General features: G+C 31.6%; 2 protein-coding genes across 2 annotated transcripts; both read right to left on the reverse strand.

Moving 5' to 3' along the window:
- Positions 1-250: 250 nt before the first annotated feature.
- LOC111886193 (uncharacterized) lies at positions 251-15700 on the reverse strand. Its single transcript, XM_052770946.1, has 8 exons — positions 15541-15700; positions 15270-15444; positions 13962-14890; positions 13510-13847; positions 13290-13419; positions 12641-13228; positions 11018-12513; positions 251-916 (listed from the first exon to the last, which is right to left on the reverse strand). The coding sequence occupies exons 1-8, from the start codon at positions 15698-15700 to the stop codon at positions 251-253; spliced, it is 4482 nt and encodes a 1493-aa protein (XP_052626906.1).
- Positions 15701-19553: 3853 nt separating this feature from the next.
- Positions 19554-22185, reverse strand: LOC128133484 (replication protein A 70 kDa DNA-binding subunit B-like). Its single transcript, XM_052770947.1, has 12 exons — positions 22165-22185; positions 21898-22044; positions 21542-21809; positions 21328-21448; positions 21118-21245; positions 20950-21034; positions 20727-20823; positions 20438-20646; positions 20246-20366; positions 19997-20176; positions 19843-19911; positions 19554-19763 (listed from the first exon to the last, which is right to left on the reverse strand). Exons 1-12 carry the CDS (start codon positions 22183-22185, stop codon positions 19554-19556), a joined length of 1656 nt encoding a protein of 551 aa, XP_052626907.1.
- Between the last annotated feature and the right edge of the window lie 400 nt (positions 22186-22585).

The raw sequence follows: 22585 nt of genomic DNA on the forward strand, positions 1-22585 counted from the left end.
TTGTATCTTTGTTCCAAAGCATAGATTCCATCATGTGCATGGAATAAGCACTATCATTTAGGGACTTTGGCACGGGCTTTGGACTTCAAGTGTGACTTTGGAGCAAATGTTGTCTCAGAGAGTTTGTTCCGAGATCCTTTGGGAAAGAAACAAAACGCCATGGTCTTTTCATTAATACAAAAATCATATTCAACCAAAGGTTGATTGGACACTGCTTTTCTCGGACCAACAACTTTCTATGAAGTAAGAATCACTGTGTTGATAGAGTTACAGAAACATTTTCAACTCTTTTCACTTTCAACTCAATATTTTGTTTTGAAGATTTTGAGTATTTTTTAACAACAATGTACTTACCAACTCGTTCCATGCTTGCTGCTATTGATGGTACATTTGATTTTGGAAATTTTTGAGGTTTAAAAATGGTGTCATCAGATTTGGCAATAAATATAGAAGAAAATGTCTGAGAATAGTCAGTTTTTACTAAATGATTCTCAACAGTAACCTTTTTCAAATTAGGACTCACAAACTTATTTGGAGTGACCAAACTAAGAAGATTGGATGACCTTTTAAGAATCTTAGCATGAAGAAAGGTATTTTGGTTCCTAGTGGTTGGGCTAGTTGTCCGAGATACTTTCTTTTCGGATCTCTTAATGAATTTGGAATCTTGCCTTGACCTAATTTCTTTATTAAGGGCATTTTTGGCTTCTCTCTTAGGGTTGACAATATCTTTCATATTTAACCATGGTTTCACCCGAGAGTCAGATGATGACTTGGAAGTTTTTCCAGATGATGGATTGTGAAACTTAGGCTTTATTGGCACTAGAGTTGTTCGCGAGATTACTTCAGAATCTGAGATACAAGAATCAGATGAATCATCACATATAATTTCATCATCAACATCACTATCTAACGATGCCTAAACGAAATCCGATCATCAGATTCAAGTCCAATTGTCTTAGGAATTAATTCCTCAACAACACAATTGTTCCGAGGACCGAAGTTCAGAATTTGAACTTCAATACGGATGGTGTCATGGAATGAATATGAGGTCCGATTCAAGTCCAGGTGTATCAGAGGCGGAAGAGGCATGGAATCAGGACATTTGACAATTATGGGTTGAAACTCAGGAATCAGATATTGGAACTGGTCTGAGGTCTCAGGAAAAGGTGACAATGGTGAGATATGGATATCCGAATGTTTGTGGTTCAGAATGTCTCCCATAAAAGTTAGATTTTGCAACTCCTTCAAGGGACGAGCAATAGGTTTTGGAAACTCGCTTTCGTGGCCTGGTGCTTTGGACCATGGATGATGAAAATTATGAGTCATTTGTTCGTTTGCTTCAAGAATATCTATAGAGTGATGTAAAGCATCAATTTTTGCATTAAGACGTTTGTTATAAGAAACTATAACATTTCTTTCCAAAAATGTGATTTCACATTTTTCTTTTAAAATGATACATTCATCTTGAGATGTTACAAGCTCTCTTTCTAGTGATTCTATCTTAAGCTTCCTATCTTCGAATCATAATCTAAGGTGAGTCGGTTCACTTTCCAGCTTGTCACTTACTTATTGTAACGACATAATTTTTCAAATAAAATTTTCCTTTTTTAATATTCATAAAACATATGTCTCAACATTACATCTCCAAAATCAATCAGCAAGTTTTCAAAACAATTGTTCAATTCCAGGATCCACAATACAGCTCCAAATCAAAAGTGTGTGTACAATCACGCCAGTGCCTTCCCGTGATCCTCTGAGGTACCTGAAACACATAATACATAACACAGTAAGCACGAATGATTAGTGAGTTCCCCAAAATACCACATGCATATAAGTTAGCCACTCGAGGCTATAGCTCTCTGGTGCCTTCCGCCCAATGTGTCTCAGTGAACCTTCCGGCTCCACAACTCTGGTAGACCTTCCGGCCCTACTCTGATGACCTTCCGGTCCTACTCTATTGACCTTCCGGCCCAACTCTGTTGACCTTCCGGTCGAAGCCCTGTCGACCTTCTGGTCCGAACCAGGCAACTCATAGCATATCACATAAAACATATATCACATATCATGTATAAGCACATACGACCTTCCGGTCACATATAATTACTACTCTAGGTAAGATATAGTGATAAAACTCACCTCGAACTATCTCGGAATAATATCAAACTCTAATCTCCTGTCTAGCCTCCGTCTAATACACATAAACAGAAATTCTTATTGAATAACAACACTCATTAAGCTAGACCACCTCCTAGGCTCTCACAGAAGGGTAAAAGACCATTTTACCCTTTCTTGAATTCAAAAGTCCATTTGTTGACCGAGCCCTAAAAGTCAACAAAAGTCAACGTCTGCGAGTACGTTGTGTGTACTATATTCTTACGTTGGGCGTACTCGTCCACTACGCTGATATCAGGCTGATTGAAACCTACACCCCGCGTACTGGGATTTACGCTCAGCGTACATCCCTGTTTCACTATTTCCTCACTTATGGTCTTAATCAGTTAAGACCTTGGCTCAAAATGCAGATCTGGACCCCCCCTACAGCCTCCTAATCCATAAATTCAAAGACTTTACACCATTCCATGGCTAGTTTGGCCTTAAACACTCAAAACCTTCGTCCATTTTCTTTCTCAAGCCCATATCCCATGCATGGTTAGCTCTTAATGACCAAGATTGGATTTTTATGACTTTATAACATGAAATACACTAGCAAGGGACAGATCTAGGTTCTTAGAGGTCATCAAATCACAAAGCCATTAACTTTTGGGACAAAAACCCTAAAATATTCCATATAAGAACACACAACGAAAAAAGGAAGAAAGTTTGAAGCTTTATACCTCCAAATGAAGCTTCTCACACTGCTAAGCTCAGATCCAAGTGCTTGGGCTCTTACTCCTTCTTCTCCAAAGCTTTCTTTCCACTCTTGTGGCTCAAGAACACACCAACAAGCTCTCAAGGGCACTCTCAAGCTTCAAGAATGAGGATTAGGGTTTTGGATGGGCAAGTCTCTTGAAATGGTGGCGAACAATGAGGCCATAACGTTCTTTAAATAGGGGGCTCACTTAGAATTAGGGTTTCATTCTGGGCCTAGTACGCCCCGCGTACACCTTGGTACACCCCGCATATTAGGCAACCTCCGCATCATGAATACGCTCACGAGTACGCGCAACGTACTCTATATTACGCCCATCGTACTCGATCATCACACAAACTACATAAGGGCTAAAACTGACATCAAAGCATACATCTGAACATACATTTTTACTAATTTAAGCATACCCAAACATACAATTTTACTAATCAAAACATACCTAAAATTTTACTAATCTAAACATATCCAAACAGAGATTTTATATATTTAAATTAATATAAACACATTCAAACATATATTTCAATAAATTTAAACTTATTTTATAAAAAAAAATTCTACAAATCAAGAAGATAAAAGTTAAGTGTGTGTTGCGGTATACCTTCTTGAGAAAGAGATGCTAACTATGGCTTGAATCTGAAGAATGGGGAGGCATAGTGGTGTTGTTTCTGATAGATAAAATGAGAGTTTAGGGCTTGAAATTGCAAATGAAGAAGGAGAAAGAAGAAAAAATTGGTGTTGACGCTTCAAACACGGGTAAAATAGAATCCGATCGAGAGAAAGTAAGAATAGCTTAGACTAAAAGTGCATGCAAAAAGAAAGGAAAATGGTGTTTTTATTTTCGACCGTATTAGTGGCGACAATAATAGTGACGACATGATGAAATAACGGTGGCATTTAAGTAGTATTAGTGGCGACACGAAAATGATGGACCGGGGGTGGGGGGTAGATATCCGCTTTTAGGGGGTATTAATGACAACATTACGGTGACTTCAGAAATAGAGGCGACACCTTAAATCCATTATTGACGAGAGTTATTAGCGACGACATTCAAAAATATGGGGAGAGGGGGGGGGGGGGGTTGTCGTAAGTTTTTTTTATGAGTATTATAAGTAGGGGTGACAATTAATGACACAACACAACAAATACACGCCACAAAACGAAATTGGAACAAAATTAAAAGTAAAATTCATGTTCGTGTTATGTTTCTATCCAGTGTAAAAAACAACGTCGTGACATGTTGTGTTTGTGTTTCAAGTTGATACGGTTTAGTATTTAATTGTCGTGTTTTGTACAATTCCGTATTAATTAAATAAACTAGTCCGTGTTACAAAAACATTGTCGTGTCATGTCAGACAAAAATACGACATGATTGCCCAATTTACCTACCCCTAATTAGAGTCTTGATGCCGCCCCTATTGATGTTTTTGTTATTGTTCGAATTACAACTAAGCAAAGCTGTTTCATTTTCAAAAAGATTAATGATTTGGATTACAGACAAATAAAACGCGTCGATTGTGAGAATTGGGCAATAGCATAGACACATATAGCGACGACCCCAAGCGGGACCCGCATGGTGTCACGTTAAGACTTTCTGGTATGGTTGCCATGAACAAGGTCGTTGTCTAGGTGGCCATGAACCATGGCCGTGCACACCATCCCGATGGCTTGTGGTGGGTCATGGTCATGACCCTTCGTGCTCCAGACAACGATTTCAATTGCCTAACAACTACTTTCAGTTTCTTTCCTTAAATCTCGCTTGACCACCTAACGACTACTTTCAATTTCTTTTTCTTCCTTTAATATTTACCTATAAATATTACCACTCATCTTCTTATTTTTCACACATTTTTTCTCCCTTTAATCATTATATATTTTTGTTGTTTGATCTTTTAAAAATCATGCCTCCCAAAAATAAGAAATGATCAGAAGAGGAAGAAGAGAAATTAGCACAAGAATGGGTGACGGTTTCGGAAGAAGGTGTTGGTCAAACGTCTGGTTCTTTTTGGAGAAATGTTGAAATTGTTTTCCATGGTTTAATGAGTTGTGCAATTCGAAATGTTGATGAAATATGTTCGAAGTGGCGTGATATGAGGGCCAAATGTTCTGAGTTCAATGGAATTTACAACTTTGTTATAAACAAAATACACAGAGCCGATATCGATCCAGTTAATATGACCATGGAGAAATATGAAAACACAAATCATAAACGTTTTGAACATGTCAAAACTTGACAAAAGTTGAAGAATTTCCGAAAATGGAATAACCTTTCCTAAAACACAAATAAGAAGTTTGGTATTTTTAGGTTTTTAATTTTTAATGTTATTTTTATTTTTTTGTTTTTTATTTTAACTAATGTAATTTTTATTTTTTTATTTTAATTAACGTAGTTTTTATTTAATGTAATTTGGCATATTAAATTAATTAAAAACTAGTATTTAAAATGAATTATATGATTTTTATGTATTTTTTATTTAAATCTAATTAAAAAATGAGGTGGAGGGGTGTTTTTAGTGGTAGATATCTCATATGTTTAGTGAAGGTTAGTGTTGATGATGTGGCACCTACCATTATAATGGTTAGTGGTAGGTATAACGGATGAGCTAATTGTGTCTTCCAAGGCTCCTAGGCTTGATGAATTTAGCTTCAAGTTCATAAAAAATATTGGGACTTAATGAAGGAAGACATATTCAGATTTGTTAAACATTTCGAACAATAGGGGAAACTTAGTCCTGGGTGTAACTCATCCTTTATTACTCTGGTGCCAAAAGTTAAGGTCCCACTAGTTCTTGGGGACTTCTGGCCGATTAGTCTAATTGGGAGCATGTATAAAATTGTAGCAAAGGCTCTTGCCATCTGGCTTAAAAAGGTTATTGGTCATAACATAGATGAGGTCTAGTCAGCGTTTGTTGAAGGAAGAAATATACATGATGGGCTGCTAATTGTAAACAAATTATGTTCATGGGTGAAAAAAACAAAAAAGAAACTACTCCTCTTCAAAGTGGATTTCGACAAAGCCTTTGACTCAGTTAAAGGGGAGTTTTTGGATTCTATAATAGAACAAATGGGGTACGGCTTAAAGTGGAGGATGTAGATCAGGGGGTGCCTCGAATCTGCTAGGGACCGGTCCTTGTAAATGGCTCATCCACAACTGAGTTCAATTTCAGGAAGGGGATACGACATGGCGACCCACTCTCACTATTACTCTTTATAATGGTAATGGAAGGGCTATACGTTTCTATGAAGTCGGCGTACGAGAAAGGCATCTTTAAGGGGGTCCGGGTACCACGAGAAGATATGACAATTTCACATCTTTTTTATGCAAATGATGCCTTATTTATTGGCGAATAAAGCAGGTCTAACATACACAATCTAGCACGGATACTGCGATGTTTCCAAATCTCTTCTAGACTCAAAGTTAATTTTTATAAGTCCCATGTGTTTGGAATTGGAGCATGCCCAATGAAGTACAAAGGTGAGTTGTGCCTCTAGGGTGTGAGCCATCGTCACTTCCTTTTATCTATCTAGGAATCCTAGTCGGAGCGAACATGAACCTTAAGCGTCATTGGGCCCAGGTGATTGAACGTTTCTGTTCCAAGCTATCTACATGGAAGGCAAAAACTTTATCCTTCGGTGGAAGGTTGACCCTAGTGAAAGCAGTACTGGGAAACCTTCCAACATTCTTTCTATCACTGTTTGTTGCACCTATCGGGGGTACTAAATACACTGGATGGCATCAGGAGAAAATTCAATTGGGGAGGTGTTGAGGATAGGAAAAAAAATACACCGGGTCGCATGGGATAAAATAATCTCCCCAAAGGATATGGGAGGTTTGGGTGTGGGCTCGATCAAGGCTCTTAACCTCTCTCTATTAACCAAGTGGTGGTGGTGTCTGATAACAAATCCCACGACGATCTAGGCCCATGTTATTAAAGGACTTCATAACCTCATTATCAATCCCTCTAATACTATGTCAAACAAAACCATTGCAGGAGTACAGAACAATATTCCCGGTATTCGGCATGACTTGAGCAGTATATGTATAAATATGGAGCATGTGATTACAAAACACATTGAGAGAGAAGATGATACTATGTTTTGGTTGGATCATTGGATTAGCGGCGAACGTCTAAAATCTGCTTTCCTAGGGTTGTATCAATTGGAAAAGAAAAAGAGATGCTTGATTGAAGATAAAATTTGAGATGATGGTCCCTCGTGGGATTCGATCTCACACCCACAATATGATGCCCACTTGGAGAAATTACATAGTATCAAGACATTGATTGGGTCCTTGCAGTTGCAGGCTTCAAATGATGGTTGGAAGTGCGGCATCACAATAGATGGAAAGTTTCAGGTGGCTGCCCTCAGGAAAATAATCGATAAACCTCAAAACCAAGTAATGATGGATCGGGTGAAATGGATTCCTGAGGTTCTTATCAAAGTTATAGGTTTTATCTGTAGAGCAATGCAGAAGCGTATCCCATCATTATGTGCACTTAGAGATAGAGGTTTGGATTTGGATTCGGTGATGTGCAGCTACTGCTTAGCAGATGTGGAAGACTCTGATCACATCTTGCTATCCTGTCTGTTCGCGAGAGCATTCTGGGATTGGGTGCTGAAGTGGTGTGGCATTCCGATGGTACAGGCATCGACAATTGGAGAATTAACTGGGTACTTGGCTGATTTTGTGAAGGATAAGGACCGAAAAAATAACATAGTCGCTATCTGCTACGGGAAGTTATGGTGGATTTGGAAGGTGAGGTGCAAGAGAGTACTTAAAAACATACGTTCGTCTCCAACTATGGTGGCAGATATTATTAAGTCTCAGGTGTGTTCGTATGGATCAAACATAGACAAATGAATTTAATTACAAATAGGTTGATTGGTCCATTTCTCCTTTTATTTGTATGTAAACTTTTGTTTTTATTCTTTTGTTTTCCTCCGCTGTCTAGTGACTTGCTAGGCGGGCGGTGGCGGGGGCTTTGAATATATTTTCCGGTTAAAAAAAAAAAACAAAAACTAATTGTGTCTCGATTGTTATCCGTATCTTGTAGTAACGAAGATAAAGTTCCAAACTTAAGTGAATAATGACTAATCGTTAAAATTAATAACTACGATCGAAAAGTCATGGAAATTAATAGGACTAATATTATAAAAGCTCTAAATTTTTAACGCGTAATTAGAAAAAACCATAATATTTTTTTTATTATTGCTATGGCCACAACTTTTTCGCAGAATTATCACTCTAGCCCATTTAACGAGTTTCATGGTTAATTTGGTTAATTTTTTGCAAAATCAGTCCTAAAAGTTCACATTTGGTCCCTGAGGTTTGCAAAAAATTACACCACATGATTTTTTAACTTTATTTTTCGTTTTTTATACTTTATTTATTTTCGGTTTTTTAATAAATAAATAAATAAATAAATAAATATATATATATATATATATATATATATATAATTTTTATTTTCTTTTTTGAATATACTTTATTTAATTTCATTTTCTAACTTTATTTTTCAACAATTTGATTTTCTTTTACCTTTTTACCTTTTGTATTCTATTTTTTAGTGTATATATAGAGTATATTAGAGTTTTTTTTTTAGTTTTTTTTCATATTTTTTTCGTATTAAATTTTAATTTTTTTCATCTTTTTATTTATTTTTATTTATTTTTCTTACTTGTTTCCAATTATTTGTTTTTATTTATTGATGTAAATAAAATAATTATGTTTATATTTATAATTTCGGTCCAACGTATTTTCTTTTTACTTTTTTTTTCTTTAGTGCTATTATATTTATGTTACGCAAAAAATAAAGATAAAAAAAGAAATTAACTTGTTTATTGAGAATTAGTGTTTCAATGTGTTATATAACTTGGAAATTAAGTCATATTTCTATATGTGATATCAATAGTTTAAAATCATGATAATATTTTTCAATTTGATAATAGACTAAAAGAAAATAATAATAATAATAATAATAATAATAATAATAATCGGTCTCTATAAAAATTTATATTAAATTCGAGTTCGTTTACTTGAATCAAAATAAATAAAAACATTATAAAAACCATAAATAACTAAAATAGAAAAAAAAATCAAATTGTTGAAAAATAAAGTTAAAAAATGAAAATAAATAAAGTATATAAAAAAGAAAATAAAAAATGTATATATATTTATAAACAAACGAAAATAAATAAAGTATACAAAAAACGAAAAATAAAGTTAAAAAATCATGTGATGTAATTTTTTGCAAACCTCATGGACCAAATTTGAACTTTGTAGGACTGAATTTGCAAAAAAAAAAAAATTAACCAAGTTATCCATGAATCTAGTTAAGTGGGCTAGAATGATAATTCTGCAAGAAAGTTGTGGCCATAACAATAATAAAAAAAATATTATGGTTTTTTTCAATTACGTGTAAAAAATTCAGTGTTTTTATAATATTAGTCCAAATTAATATAAGAAAAAACAATTAAAAGGTTTTCTATTTATTTAGATAGAGAACATATTTCCCGTCCTTTACAAACCCATTACTAATTTCTAGATGAATGGAATAACTGTAGGTCTGTACCTATTATAATTAATGACTTGGTTTTATGCTTCTTGTTAAAGGGACATGATACTCTTATTTGTTTTGTTATACGTTTTGATAAATTTTCGGGGCGAACACATTTTGTTGACAAAATTTATTTATTTTTTCAAAAAAAACATATCTTAATGACATTTTTTTTAACGAATGAGTTACATGGTAAACATCTAAATCAGTTCTGGAAACACTATAAATACATGTTATTTTGCTACAAATTAATTAGCATTCATATTTATTAGAGCAACGAGTTAGTATATATGAGATTGAACACACGACCACTTTATTAAAACCAACCACCTTAATAGACAAATAGACTAGACCAACTTGTAATTAATATTCATATAAGATTCAAATTTATATGTAATACTAAGTTATAACCCATGGAATTTAGGTTGACAAAATAAAACAACATTAAAATTTTAAAAGACATAAATTTTAATGATGAAGAATTCCACTTTAATACAATAACTTATAAAAAACTTACCAAGTATAATTGTGACATGACTATCTACACTGTCATATTAAAATCACAATTTTCATTGGAAAGAATTTCACTTCTTTACTAAAAGACATGAATTAAATGTCTCAAAAGCATATGTATGTCAACACATAAAATAAACTTGATTAGTTTTGCCCGTCTCCGGGTGGTGTTTTTAGTTTGTGAGTCTATCTTTAGTCCTATTCTTTTTGTGGAATGCAACAACTTAAAAACAATTAACTGAACATAATCACATGATGTATATGGGTAAATTAGAAGTGCCAAAGGTGACCCTTAGTTTCGTCGGAACATATATTGAAATACATATCAAATGGCTTCTAGCCTAGCGGTATACGGTGTTGCCCTCCCTCCTTGAGGTCGAAGGTTCAAGTCTCGTGAAAGACATAGGTGGAGATTTAGGAGTAGAATAGATTTGCCGTTTCTATATATATATATATATATATATATATATATATATATATATATATATATATATATATATATATATATATATATATATATATATATATATATATATATATATATATATAGGTTAAAACTCATGGAACCCACGGGTGTTGATTTTGAATTGAATTTAAAAATTAATTATTTAATAATATTATATTTCATTAATTCTATAACTTATGAATTTTAATATTGCATTCTTAAAAAAAATTATTTGTAAATATTTAATTACAAAGTAAATGAAAAGTATTTAATTAGGAATGAAGATTTTTGAAAACTCTTATTTTTGATGCATGATTATTGTTGGACATATGCAGATGATGCATTATGAATGCGTGTAATGAAATTAACATAAAATACAACAATACATAAGTATAAAAAAATACAGTAATATGATGGATTAAGTGTGATATGCTAAAAATGAATAAAATATGCTACAAAAAAAGTTGGCTACAAATTTCAAAAAACTTCCTTATAAACAACATTGGAAGTTTTATTTGTGAGTTTTCCATCTTTATCTAAAATTAATAATGTTAATCCCTCTCTGCTCTAAACTCTAGATAAGGCAACATACAATTGTCCATGTGAAAAAACTGGATCTTTCAGAAACAAACCAACCTTTGATAACGATTGTCCTTGACTTTTATTAATAGTCATTGCAAAACATACGGCCAAATGAAACTGTCTTCTTGTGAATTTGAAGGGAATCTTTTTTTCTGATGGAGTTAAAGACATTCTTGGAATAAAAGTCTGATTTCCAATATTAGTTCCAGTTATTATACGTGCCTCAATAACACGTTTGCCCAATGATAACACCTGTAGTCTTGTGCCATTACATAAGCCGTTTTTCTGATCAATATTTCTCAGTAACATTACTGGAACACCAATTTTTAAAACTAACTTATGATTTGGTAAACCGGATACTTTGAGACCATTTAATACATCAGGAGAGTATAAATTTGAATCAAATTGATCATGGAGATATTCGGATTCACATATGCTGTATGAACTTAAATATTCAATTTCATCTCCTGGAAACTTCTTAAGCAGACGGTCGTTTATTTCCTGAACAACTTCATTTTTTAGAGCAAGTATCGCTCTTTCTTGGAAATAATTTATATCACTATAGTTCTCTAAAATTGAAGGATATACAAACTCAATTAAGGAACCTATAGGATCATGTGAATCATTAATCAGAATATCATCCGGAATATCGATAATCGTTTCACCGTCGTTCGGACCACTAAGTTTTCCTTCTCCTATATCCAACAACCAATTTGCAAAATCTCTTATTTTTCCTATATCTGATTGATCCCTTCCAATAGTTAGCCTCATGTTTTTTGTTAATCTATGGACTTTGCAATGTTGCCATAAATATGAAGAACTCAAAGAAGCATTTATAATGTTCTGTCTATTGCCACCCGAAACAACAGGTAGAATCTGTCTAAAATCTCCTCCAAAGACAATAACTTTCCCTCCAAATGGAATATTTGAGATGGTTGAATTTACGCACCTTAATAAATCCTTCAAAGTTCGATCTAAAGCTTCAAATGCATGCTTATGGACCATAGGTGCTTCATCCCAAATTATTAAAGAGGTTTTTATTATTAAGCTTGCCAACTCACCGTCTGGATTTATGTCACAAAAAGAATCCTCTGTAAGCTCAAATGGAATTATAAATCGAGAGTGTGTTGTTCTACCACCGGGCAATAATAAGGAAGCAATACCGCTTGAAGCAACATTTAATACAATATTTCCTTCAGATCTAATTGTTGCAGATATTGTTTTCGATAAAAAAGTTTTACCCGTTCCACCATAACCGTAAACAAAGAAGACACATCCTTTATTTTCTTGAATAGCACTCATGATGTTTAGGAAAATGTTACGTTGCTCATTTGTTAATGCAAGAAACATACGATCATAGTCATTCTTTATCACGGGAACGTCGTAATCTAGCTCCTCGGTAATAAGCCGATTGTTTGAAGAAGAAACGGATTCAACATCTGGGTATGACATGTTTTTGAAGTTTTTGAGAGTAGAGTTGTTTTGAAGTAAAATTTGTTGTATTTCGAACAAAGTTAAGTTCTTAAGTTCATCTACTCCGAGTGACAATTCTGCACGAAAATATTAAATAATTAATAAAATATGTCGTCGATATTTAATCATTTTATTAATAATTATTTAATGGTTTGTGAATAATAAAAATAAATTAATTTAAAAAAATAAGAAAAATTTTTATACCTGCAGACTTAAATCTTTGTCGTTGGCTATATAGAATTCCATCTGTCAAATATTCCCATGTATTTTCCCAAACGACCTCTGGTTTTGGCATATTATTACACATCAACAATGTAGCAAATAAAAAGCGTAGATAAAAACCAGATCCAGAATGACTTGCTTCTTTAATTGCATCAATGTATTCCTTGTCATCATCTAATAGCCCGAGTGCATAACAAGCATCTCTAAAGGAAGAATGTGTTTGACCATTTACCGTGCGAATATCATCAAATGATGTTGGTCCTTTTACTTTATTTAAAAGAATCCTTAAGAAATATGCTTCACCTAGTTTAGGTGAAACAGAATGAATTCTACCGATGGCTTTTCCCACTTTTCTTCTCTTCCAAAACCGACCATTTAATATCCAAACACACTTAGTAGGGAATTCAACATATGTGAGTTTTCGTGCCTCGCTGTCGATTGAATTACACTCCATCCAAGCTGTGAACTTTGAAGCCGCAACAAAAGGTTTGTCAAGAACTTCATCAATATCATCGTCTTCGCTGCTGTTGATTAGGAATATGAAAAGGTAGTCTGACAACAGAAGGATATCTGCAATGAACATCATATCTAAAAATTCGCCATGATGCTTCACATGCTGATAAATATCTACAATCGTAATATTGAGCTATTTCATCGACCGCATCATTATTTTCACATTCATTAGTAGTTGGTACAACAGCAACTGTAGCTCTATCAGGACCCTTGTTTATGTATTTAAACAAATACTTTATGGAAGATCCCTGATTGCACCATTCAATATTAATATGTGCCTAATATCTTTTCAATAGATATTTGTTGTATGGAACAACATTTCTATTATCCAACCTTACACGTGATTTTTCTACAAAATGACCATCGTTTCTTCGCCTATATAACGGAAAACCATTCTGATCAACAAACGAATGATTACTGAATTGTTTTGGAAAGTTTTTAGAGCACTTTTTATCCACCATGCACGGACAATTGATATTTTCAGCTCCACATGGACCATGAATCATAAACTCATTTACAAGTGAATACAATTCAAGATCTTCAATTCTGTCTGGTATCTCTGCTGAAATTATCGGATCGATAAGTTCAACAGTTGGTAGCTTGTTGTCAGAATGCATGAATAGGCATATATGACTATGCGGCAAACCTCTTTTTTGAAATTCAATGGTATAAACATCTGTAAAAGAATTTGGAAAAAAAAAAGATAATGTGATTAGATATTAAAACATATTTAAAATATAATAATAAGATCAATGTTTTATAAAAAATTATAAAATATAGTTTTAATTACATGCTTGAACTTTGCCAAAAATTTGTTTCTCCCTTAAGTCTTTAATGAATGCATCAAGCTTGATCTTGAACAACCTACATAGTATATAAGGCCTGTCTTCTGGTTGAAGTGAAGTATCCTTAAGAAACCTTTTAATCTCAGGCCATTTGGGATTACACGTAAAGGTTATGAAGAAATCAGGATATCCAAACCATTTACATAGTGACATGGCATCCAAATAGCTTTGCAGCATATAGCGTGCACCACCGGTAAAGGATGAAGGTAATATGACACGTTGGCCAACATTCGAGATATCAGTTGTTCCTTGAGCTTTTTGGTTACGTATATTTTCATAAGAATTACATCTAAGAACAAGTTGTTGCCTACGTATGTTGTACATTCTCTCCGTTTCCATCATAGTATAGGCATCTAACAGAAATTGTTGAAACAACCTTCTTGAATTAAGTATGAGAGAGAACGAATGATCTCTGTCTTGAATCCTATAACTGAAATATTCTCTCATTGTACATTTCGCACGCGTGCTGTCGGTCGTATATGACACACCTCTATGAAGAATGTCTACACTGTAACCATCATCCCCATATGGAAATAGCAATGGATATTGGAGAGGAAGGTACGAAGGATGCAATTCACTGATACGTTGTAGACAACCATTTTTTGTTTGAATGACAATATCCCTCTTTTCGATTGAATCCGAAATATCACCAATTATTAAAGCAGCAACCTCAGAAGCAGTCGGTAGGTTATATGTTCTTCCATCTTGCTCCCTTCTCTCGATAAGTCGTAATTTCATATCAACTTCTGGATTTTTCGGAAAAGTATCTCTTACCATCCTATAAGATCTAACCAAGACATTATTTGAATCCAACATCACCTTAATATCTTCAATAATATCACTATCAATTGATGTTGATTGATCCTTTTCACCACTAAAATAAATAAATGTATACATAATATTAGTAATATATATATATATATATATATATATATATATATATATATATATATATATATAATAAATTATGAAAAAGAAGTTTGAAAAAATACCGAAAACATCTTTGTCTATTTGTAATTTCGTTCTCAGTGTCATAAATGTATAACTGAGAGAATTTTGGTTCTGATCATTTTGCTGGTAAAAGACTTCCAATACTATGATAATTTTGACCACCAAATCTGAAAATGTATGGAGTGTTTCCTCTATTGATTGAAGAATCAACTTTACCACCCATCGACGTAAAAGAAAACATAGAATTGTAACGTCGAATGTTTTTCATGAAGTGTTTGCTTTTTGAATCCATATTTCAGAACATTCTTTCATAAGTCAGGGGTGCATTCTTTAAATCTGGAAGTTGAACTTTTCCGTAAGCACAGCATAATGAATAATCCGTGTTCCCCTTTTCTTTACCTCTAATGGATTCATTTCTCCATAACTTTGCACGACATGTTTGACATACAACATCTTGATCACCATGATCCAAATATTCTGTAAAATAAAAGCGTTGAATAAAATATAAATGAAATTTATAATTATATAAAACATAGTATTTTAAATGAAAAATGGATTTTATTTTTTGATTACCATTTGAGATACCAAGTATAAGATTTTCCCTGTTCACTTGATGTATATTTTCTACATCTTCTGTCAAATCAATCAATGGGATAGGGGATAAATGTCTTGCTTTTGTTTTTAATTTATGACATCCTGGATTTAACTTGATTGATGATGAAGAAGTTGTCATTGTAGATGCATTTTTTGATGTCATTTCATTTGAAAGTACATGGTATTGTCTTTTGTTTGCTAACTTCGAAGTGGTATATTTATCGAAAATGATGTTATCTGACCAAAAAAAACTAAAATAATTAAATATATATATATATATATATATATATATATATATATATATATATATATATATATATGTATATCCCAATTATATACATAATGGAAAATATTATATTTTAAAAAACAATAAATAATTACCATTTGTAATGTTAGATAACGGAGTTCTAACATTTGTAACGTTAGAAAATGGAGATCTAACATCTGTAAAGGAAGGACAGTATTGTATGGTTGTGTTATGCATTGCAGGTGTTGTAAATGAATTGACATTGTGAGTTTGACGAACAATGTTGGTTGATTGAACTGCAAATACAAATAAGTTATAAAACTTGTAAATATATGTATACAACTATTTAACAGTAAAAGATAGAATATAAAATACTAATACGGTTACAGTTATTGGAATTTTTGAAAAGAAGATGTAATGAAGTACTTGGAAAGTTCGATGTTGTTTTTATTTTCTTCGATCTTTTATTTTCCAAATATATTTTTCTTTGTCTTTTTTTCTCTCTGGCCTGCAGGTGGTACATGTTACTAATGTTTTCTGCATAAGAAGACATAGAATAGAATATGAAATGTGTAATTAGGTAAAAAATATGTTTATATAATACAATTGAAGTTAGCTAAAATTAAATAACTAATAATAATAAAGTAAATGTCTTTAAAAAATTACCTTTATGAATTCGTTTATTAAAATGTGTAACAATATTTGAAAATTTTAATTTAGTCATGTATAATATTTTTTAAAAAATAGAATCAATTGAAATCTTTAAAATTTTAAATAATATAAAATAGAAATTTTATATTTGTTTATATTGTGTATAACAGACTTTAAATAAAAATATTAAAGTTAACATGAGTTGGATTCAGATACAAATGTAGATATGGGTCGGAGTCGGATAAATTTTTAATCGAAGCGGACACTTGTAGTGTAGTTGCATAAATTTTTAATCGAAGCGGACACTTGTAGTGTAGTTGCAGAAAGAACTCCAGCAATAAAAGTCTCAATACTCTACCAACAACTACCTCCTTACAACGACTCGAATCTTCCATACACTTTCGTCGAAGATTAGCCATCAACGACTCTCCTCTATTCCCCCACAATCGATCGCAATCAACATACCATGAAAGGGAACCTAGAAGATTTCATCTACTTTGTTGTCTCCTAGTCCGATTTGATCTCCGTGAGGATGAAAAAATACGATCCGAAGGTAGGCTCTCCTTCTACCAGTGCGAAAATCAATTATTTCCCTGATGAGCATCATGACTGATGATCCTCATTTCCAACATAGGGCTTATTCGATTTACATTTGCTCTTTCCCTAATTTCAACAAATCTTGGGTTCGGATGATCTGAGGGGGTAAAACCCTAGTTCTCCATGGAAACAATCAAGGTAAAATCGTGTGATACACGAAAATCGTCATGATTAAAACTTGATTATTGATCGTAAACATGTATTCTTGCGTATTTCTTTAAGTTTTAGGTGTTGTAACAACTATTTGACAAGAGATAATAAATTTTGCTCTATTATTTGTAGATATTATAACAGATGAAGACATTCAAAAACCAATAACACAAAATTTTGTTACAACTTGTATGAATCTGTTTGTTGTAATTTTCAACCATAAACTCATACAGAAACCATTGTTATGTAAACTCATAATACTAACCTGACATATGGATATGGAAATGTTGCAGGAAGTAAGACAACTTTAAAATGAAATGCAGTTGACGTCTTCTCTGGAATGAGAATTAGAACTGAATGAAGCAGTTTGATGTAACTTTGATGAAAAAAGAATCGCAGAACCAATTGAAACATAAAGAAGACAAATGAGGAATTTCGAAAAAGGTTATGATTTTATGATTCACATTTCGAAAAAGGATATGATTTTTTGATTTTATTGTTGTTGCATCTTTATTGGATAAAATTTTGTTCCTGATTTTTTGGGATTTTAAAGATTACAACTGAAATTTATTTTAGTATACAATTTTCATCTAAAAAGTGAGTAAAGAATATTAGGAAACATTATTTTAAATATACGAAATTTATAAAAGATCTTCATTGTAGCCCCCCTGTTTTTTTCTCATTCCTCCTCAAGGAATGAAAACGACCCATTTTACCCTTGATCTTTTGTTTTTGATTTAACTATTTATTGTTTTTGGGGTCTTAGTAGGAGTTATTTCTATGATGGTGTTTTAATCAGGTCGGGTTCTTGTGGGTATGTTTAGGGTTTTACTTCTTTAGGTGTTTTCTATTATATTTATGTGTAAGTAGTGTTACCCATGTTATATTGGTGGGGAATTTCTAGTGCCTAGGCTCTTGTTCTTCCAAAATTTGTGTAATTTAACTATAAGAGCTTGTTTACTTACTTTGTGGTTTTTCTCCAAAGTAGCTTTGTAACTCTATAAGGCAATGCACTTTTAAGATTTCTAAAAAATAGCTCATACTTGACTCATTATTAAACCTTCACACCAAATTTGTTCAGTAATTTTCTTTTTCATAACTTTAAGAAGCTTAATATTACAACTATTTGAAATTTATACTACTAAATTTAAAGTAAGGACAAACGCTAGAAGTTTTCAATGTAATGTCCCCTTCACGTTATAATTATCAGAATTGTCATGGTGAAAGTGTTCATTTATCATATGCCATAGAGTGTGCTGGTCGAATGGGTGTTTTCGCTAAGTCTAGACATGAACATGTGATTCAGTTTTTAATATATAAGTATATTTACTCAAGTAAATTTACTCAAGTAATCTTGTTAAATTACAGTTCTTAATTGCATTCTTTTTACCTGTTCTTTAGATTGCAAATCTGGTCGAACTTCAGTGAGAGGAACAAACATTTGTGAGAAAAGTCATGACCCTAAAGTCATGTTCACCAATAGTCGGTTTCAGCACATTTTATTAATGAACAGGTATTCTTTTTATGTCACTTTTTGTTAAATATTGAGCTAAATGTTAGAAATAAAAATGTATTTCAAAATTTTTGATTATTTTAGCATCCTAATTTCATTTATTATTATTACAACATTGTACTCTGATAAATATACCAAGTAATAACAATATAATTCAAATATAAAGCAATTTTTATTTGTATAGTAGGGTAAACTTTTATAAGTATAACAGGGGTAAAATGGTCATTATTTCAAGACATAACATATAAAATTCATTTTTTTCTTCTTAAATATAAAAAAATGATATCAAACCACATGTTTTTTCGATATTAAGATATGAAGTTTTGGGTAATTAACAAATCATATGAACATTAATAAACCGTGGGCAATATCGGCCAAAGTGGAACGTAATGAACTCTCAAGCACAAATGAACCCCTCTACCATAAGCTGTTATGGGGAAAAATCAACCAAAGTTGAAACAGCCACAACAACTAAAGATACCACTAAGTGTAAGTAGAAGATCAAATACTGTTTAAGAAAACAATCAAAGATTGGAGTTGATTTTATTTAACATTAAGACATCATAAATATTCAAAATTAAAAAAAAAAAATAAGAAATAATTCAAGCTATCTTTACAAGCAAATAAACTTCAAAATATATTAAATTTGCGTTAAACCCAAAATCAACTAACTTTTCCAATTTTTAACAATAAAAATATCCAAAATTATTAAAAACTAATAATATCTAACATCCTAAATATTCCAAAATAAGAATCATACCAAGCAATGAAAATATCTTTAAAACCAAAAAAATGATCAAAATGTATTAAATGTGTGTTATAACCAATACTAACTCACTTCTCCATTTTTGGAATTATGAGTGGAGTTTCCTCTCCTGTTGACTTTCTTTTAGCCTTAGTTGAACTCAAATCATCTCTAGATTCAACATCATAAATTTCTTGGAGGTTGCGCTTCAAATCATTTGATATTTTGCTAGAACTTGTTGCAATTGACTTATCAACTGTTGAGGGTGAAAAACTTTCATTTGTTTGTGAGATCACATCCTAATTTAAAAAAATAATAATAAGTGTTTAATTCGAAAAATTAAATATAAATAAAAGTTTATAAAATGAATTGAAAAACCTTTTGAACAGGCTGTACAACATCATCTGATTCCAAAGCAACTTGATTTAAGGAGACAGATTGAATACTCTAAAAAATAAAATGGAAATATGTTATTCCATATGTATTTAAACAGTTAAGAATTTTAAATGTTCAACAATAAAAGGTTATGCACCATAAGTTCTATTTTACTTTCCGATTCAAAAACAATGGACATATCTTCTATAACTCTGAGAACTGTGTAGATGTTATTATAGTTGTTGACATTGTATTCTATAATATCTACAACAAAACCAAACTTGCGGTTTTTCAAAACGTTAAGTTGCATTGGAAATAGTCCATCACTGTCTCCGGCCTGTAACATATATTTTAATAAATTAAAAAAAAGTAAATGTTTTCTGATTTTAAGATATGAATAATATACCGCTTCATGTATCTTTTTCAACTCGTATGCACTTATATTTAACGGTCTCTTTGCTTCCCTATCAAAAAGAGTCAATCCAATGGTTCCAGCACAATCTTGTACGTTGATTGGAATTATATACCTAAAAAAATTATGTCATTGTTAGTTTTCTTTACAGAATGATAAAATTAATAGAAATAAAAATGTGTTTACTTTATAATTGTCTGAATTTCAGATTTTTTGCATTGTGCATTTGTACACTTGACAACAATAGTTTCTGAAATTTTTTCAGGGTCGGTATACAAATGATTGGTTTTGGGAACAGGGGTTATTTTTTTTCCACATTTGTTGCATGCTTCATAATACCATGGCAGATTCTGCCTTATATTAACAATGGAAGCAACTAATAAAAACTTCATTTCCTGTCTCAAATTAAATGGTAAAAATTATTAAAAAAATATGCAAAAATAAAATATAAAACATATGAAATAATGCAATATACCTTAATTGGTTCGGTGATCTCACAAACTGTTTTTAATAGAAAATTGCCCTTAAAGTCATCTGTATATGAAGAAGAGTAGCTTTGAAGTGTAGTTATGCTTTTTTCAGTTATACCGAAATTGTCATGACATTTCAATTTGTGATGTTTAAATTAAATTCAAAAATATTATGATTTGTATTATTTTAAGTTAAAATACATTATAAAAAAACAATTGTAAACGAACTTATTTTTAAACTCATTTATTTCATAAATGTTAGAACTTATGAGCAATTTCGTTACTTCAAAATGACTTTTAGCTTCACCAATATCTGTAAAAAATGTGTACCCAATTAATAAAAAGTATATAATATATTTAATTATAAACATGTATATATAAAGAGTGAATACAAACCATTCCAAATGTTTAGCTTCAAAAACTGCATCACGATAACAACACAATTAACCGTCGGGTTATTTTTTAGATATTCTGACATTTGATATGCTTGACTTCCAAAAATAGTAACCTTCAGATGTACAGAACTAAATAAACCAAAAAATCGTATATTAATATTAATTTGTGATTAATTAAAGACAATAAATAAATTAAAAAATATAATCACACTCTAGGTTGCTAAGCGTGAGTTTCATATAATGCTTGGATGCTACTGGATTTGAAGTTTCAAGAGGCCTAAATGACACAATCTGTCCAATAACATCTACCACAAGAGATAACACAGGATAAACTATTGCATTAATATCATAATATTTGAATAATAAAATGTATAACCAACAACACAACTGATAAAAAATGATTTGAATAAAAATTTATAACTAACCAAAGAATGTGTCCCTTGGGCATGTTTGTTCTATGATAGAATTAAAATCAACAAACATAAATCCATTGACCGGACCCGAGAAATCATCACACTTTTTTAGGATGCTTTTCCAATCCAAAGTTAAGGTTTGTTTATGACCTGTATAACTAAAACCATTAGTAACAGCAGCCATATTGGGTTTTATAACTATATAACTTTCATCTTCCTTTAAAAGATGACGAAATCTGGAGAAATTCTGATTGAAGACACGAGCATGGTATTGTGTACCCTGTTAAAAAAAACAATAATAATTATTATTTTGTTGAAACATGTGTAATATTGAATGATGAATAAAATATATACGAAATACAACAAACCCCCTCGTCCATCATGATCATTTCAATTGAATCAACTTTATTATTTCTCACAAAGTTCCAAATATTAAGCACCCGAACCTTGATATGTGATTTTTCATCTATCTGGTCAATGTTTTTTAGGTAAACTTTATTTCCTATATTCATTTTCTGCAAAAAAAATTTTAATCATGTAGAATTGTAAGTGAAAATAGCAAACTTCAAGAAGGTACAGAACATCCTAACTAACAACTAAAACTGAAAAATTATAAATCAGCACATGATAAAAACCATTAATTCATATGAAATCATTTTCTAAATTCCAATAATATTTTTATACTAAAATTTAATACAAACAAAAACCAATAATTCATATGAAATATTTTTTTAGATTGAATAAAATTTTTTATAATAAAATGGAACAAAAATATAAATTGCCCTGGTTCTGTTTTAATTTTTAATTATTTGATTGCATTCTTTTATGTTAATTTTTTACGGATTTATTTTGCCTGATTTAACTGATGGCATTTTCGGATTTACAGTTTAACACTGATTATGTATGTGAATTTACATACTAAATTTAGTGTTTCATTTTTTTATAGACTAATGTATAATTTCTGAACATAAACCTACCATCACACACACATCAAACACAACACACATGCATATAATATACACATTAATATTTTGTGTATCATCTTATATTATCTTA

Source organism: Lactuca sativa, chromosome 4, assembly GCF_002870075.4.
Source record: "Lactuca sativa cultivar Salinas chromosome 4, Lsat_Salinas_v11, whole genome shotgun sequence".
Classification (NCBI taxonomy): Eukaryota; Viridiplantae; Streptophyta; class Magnoliopsida; order Asterales; family Asteraceae; genus Lactuca; species Lactuca sativa.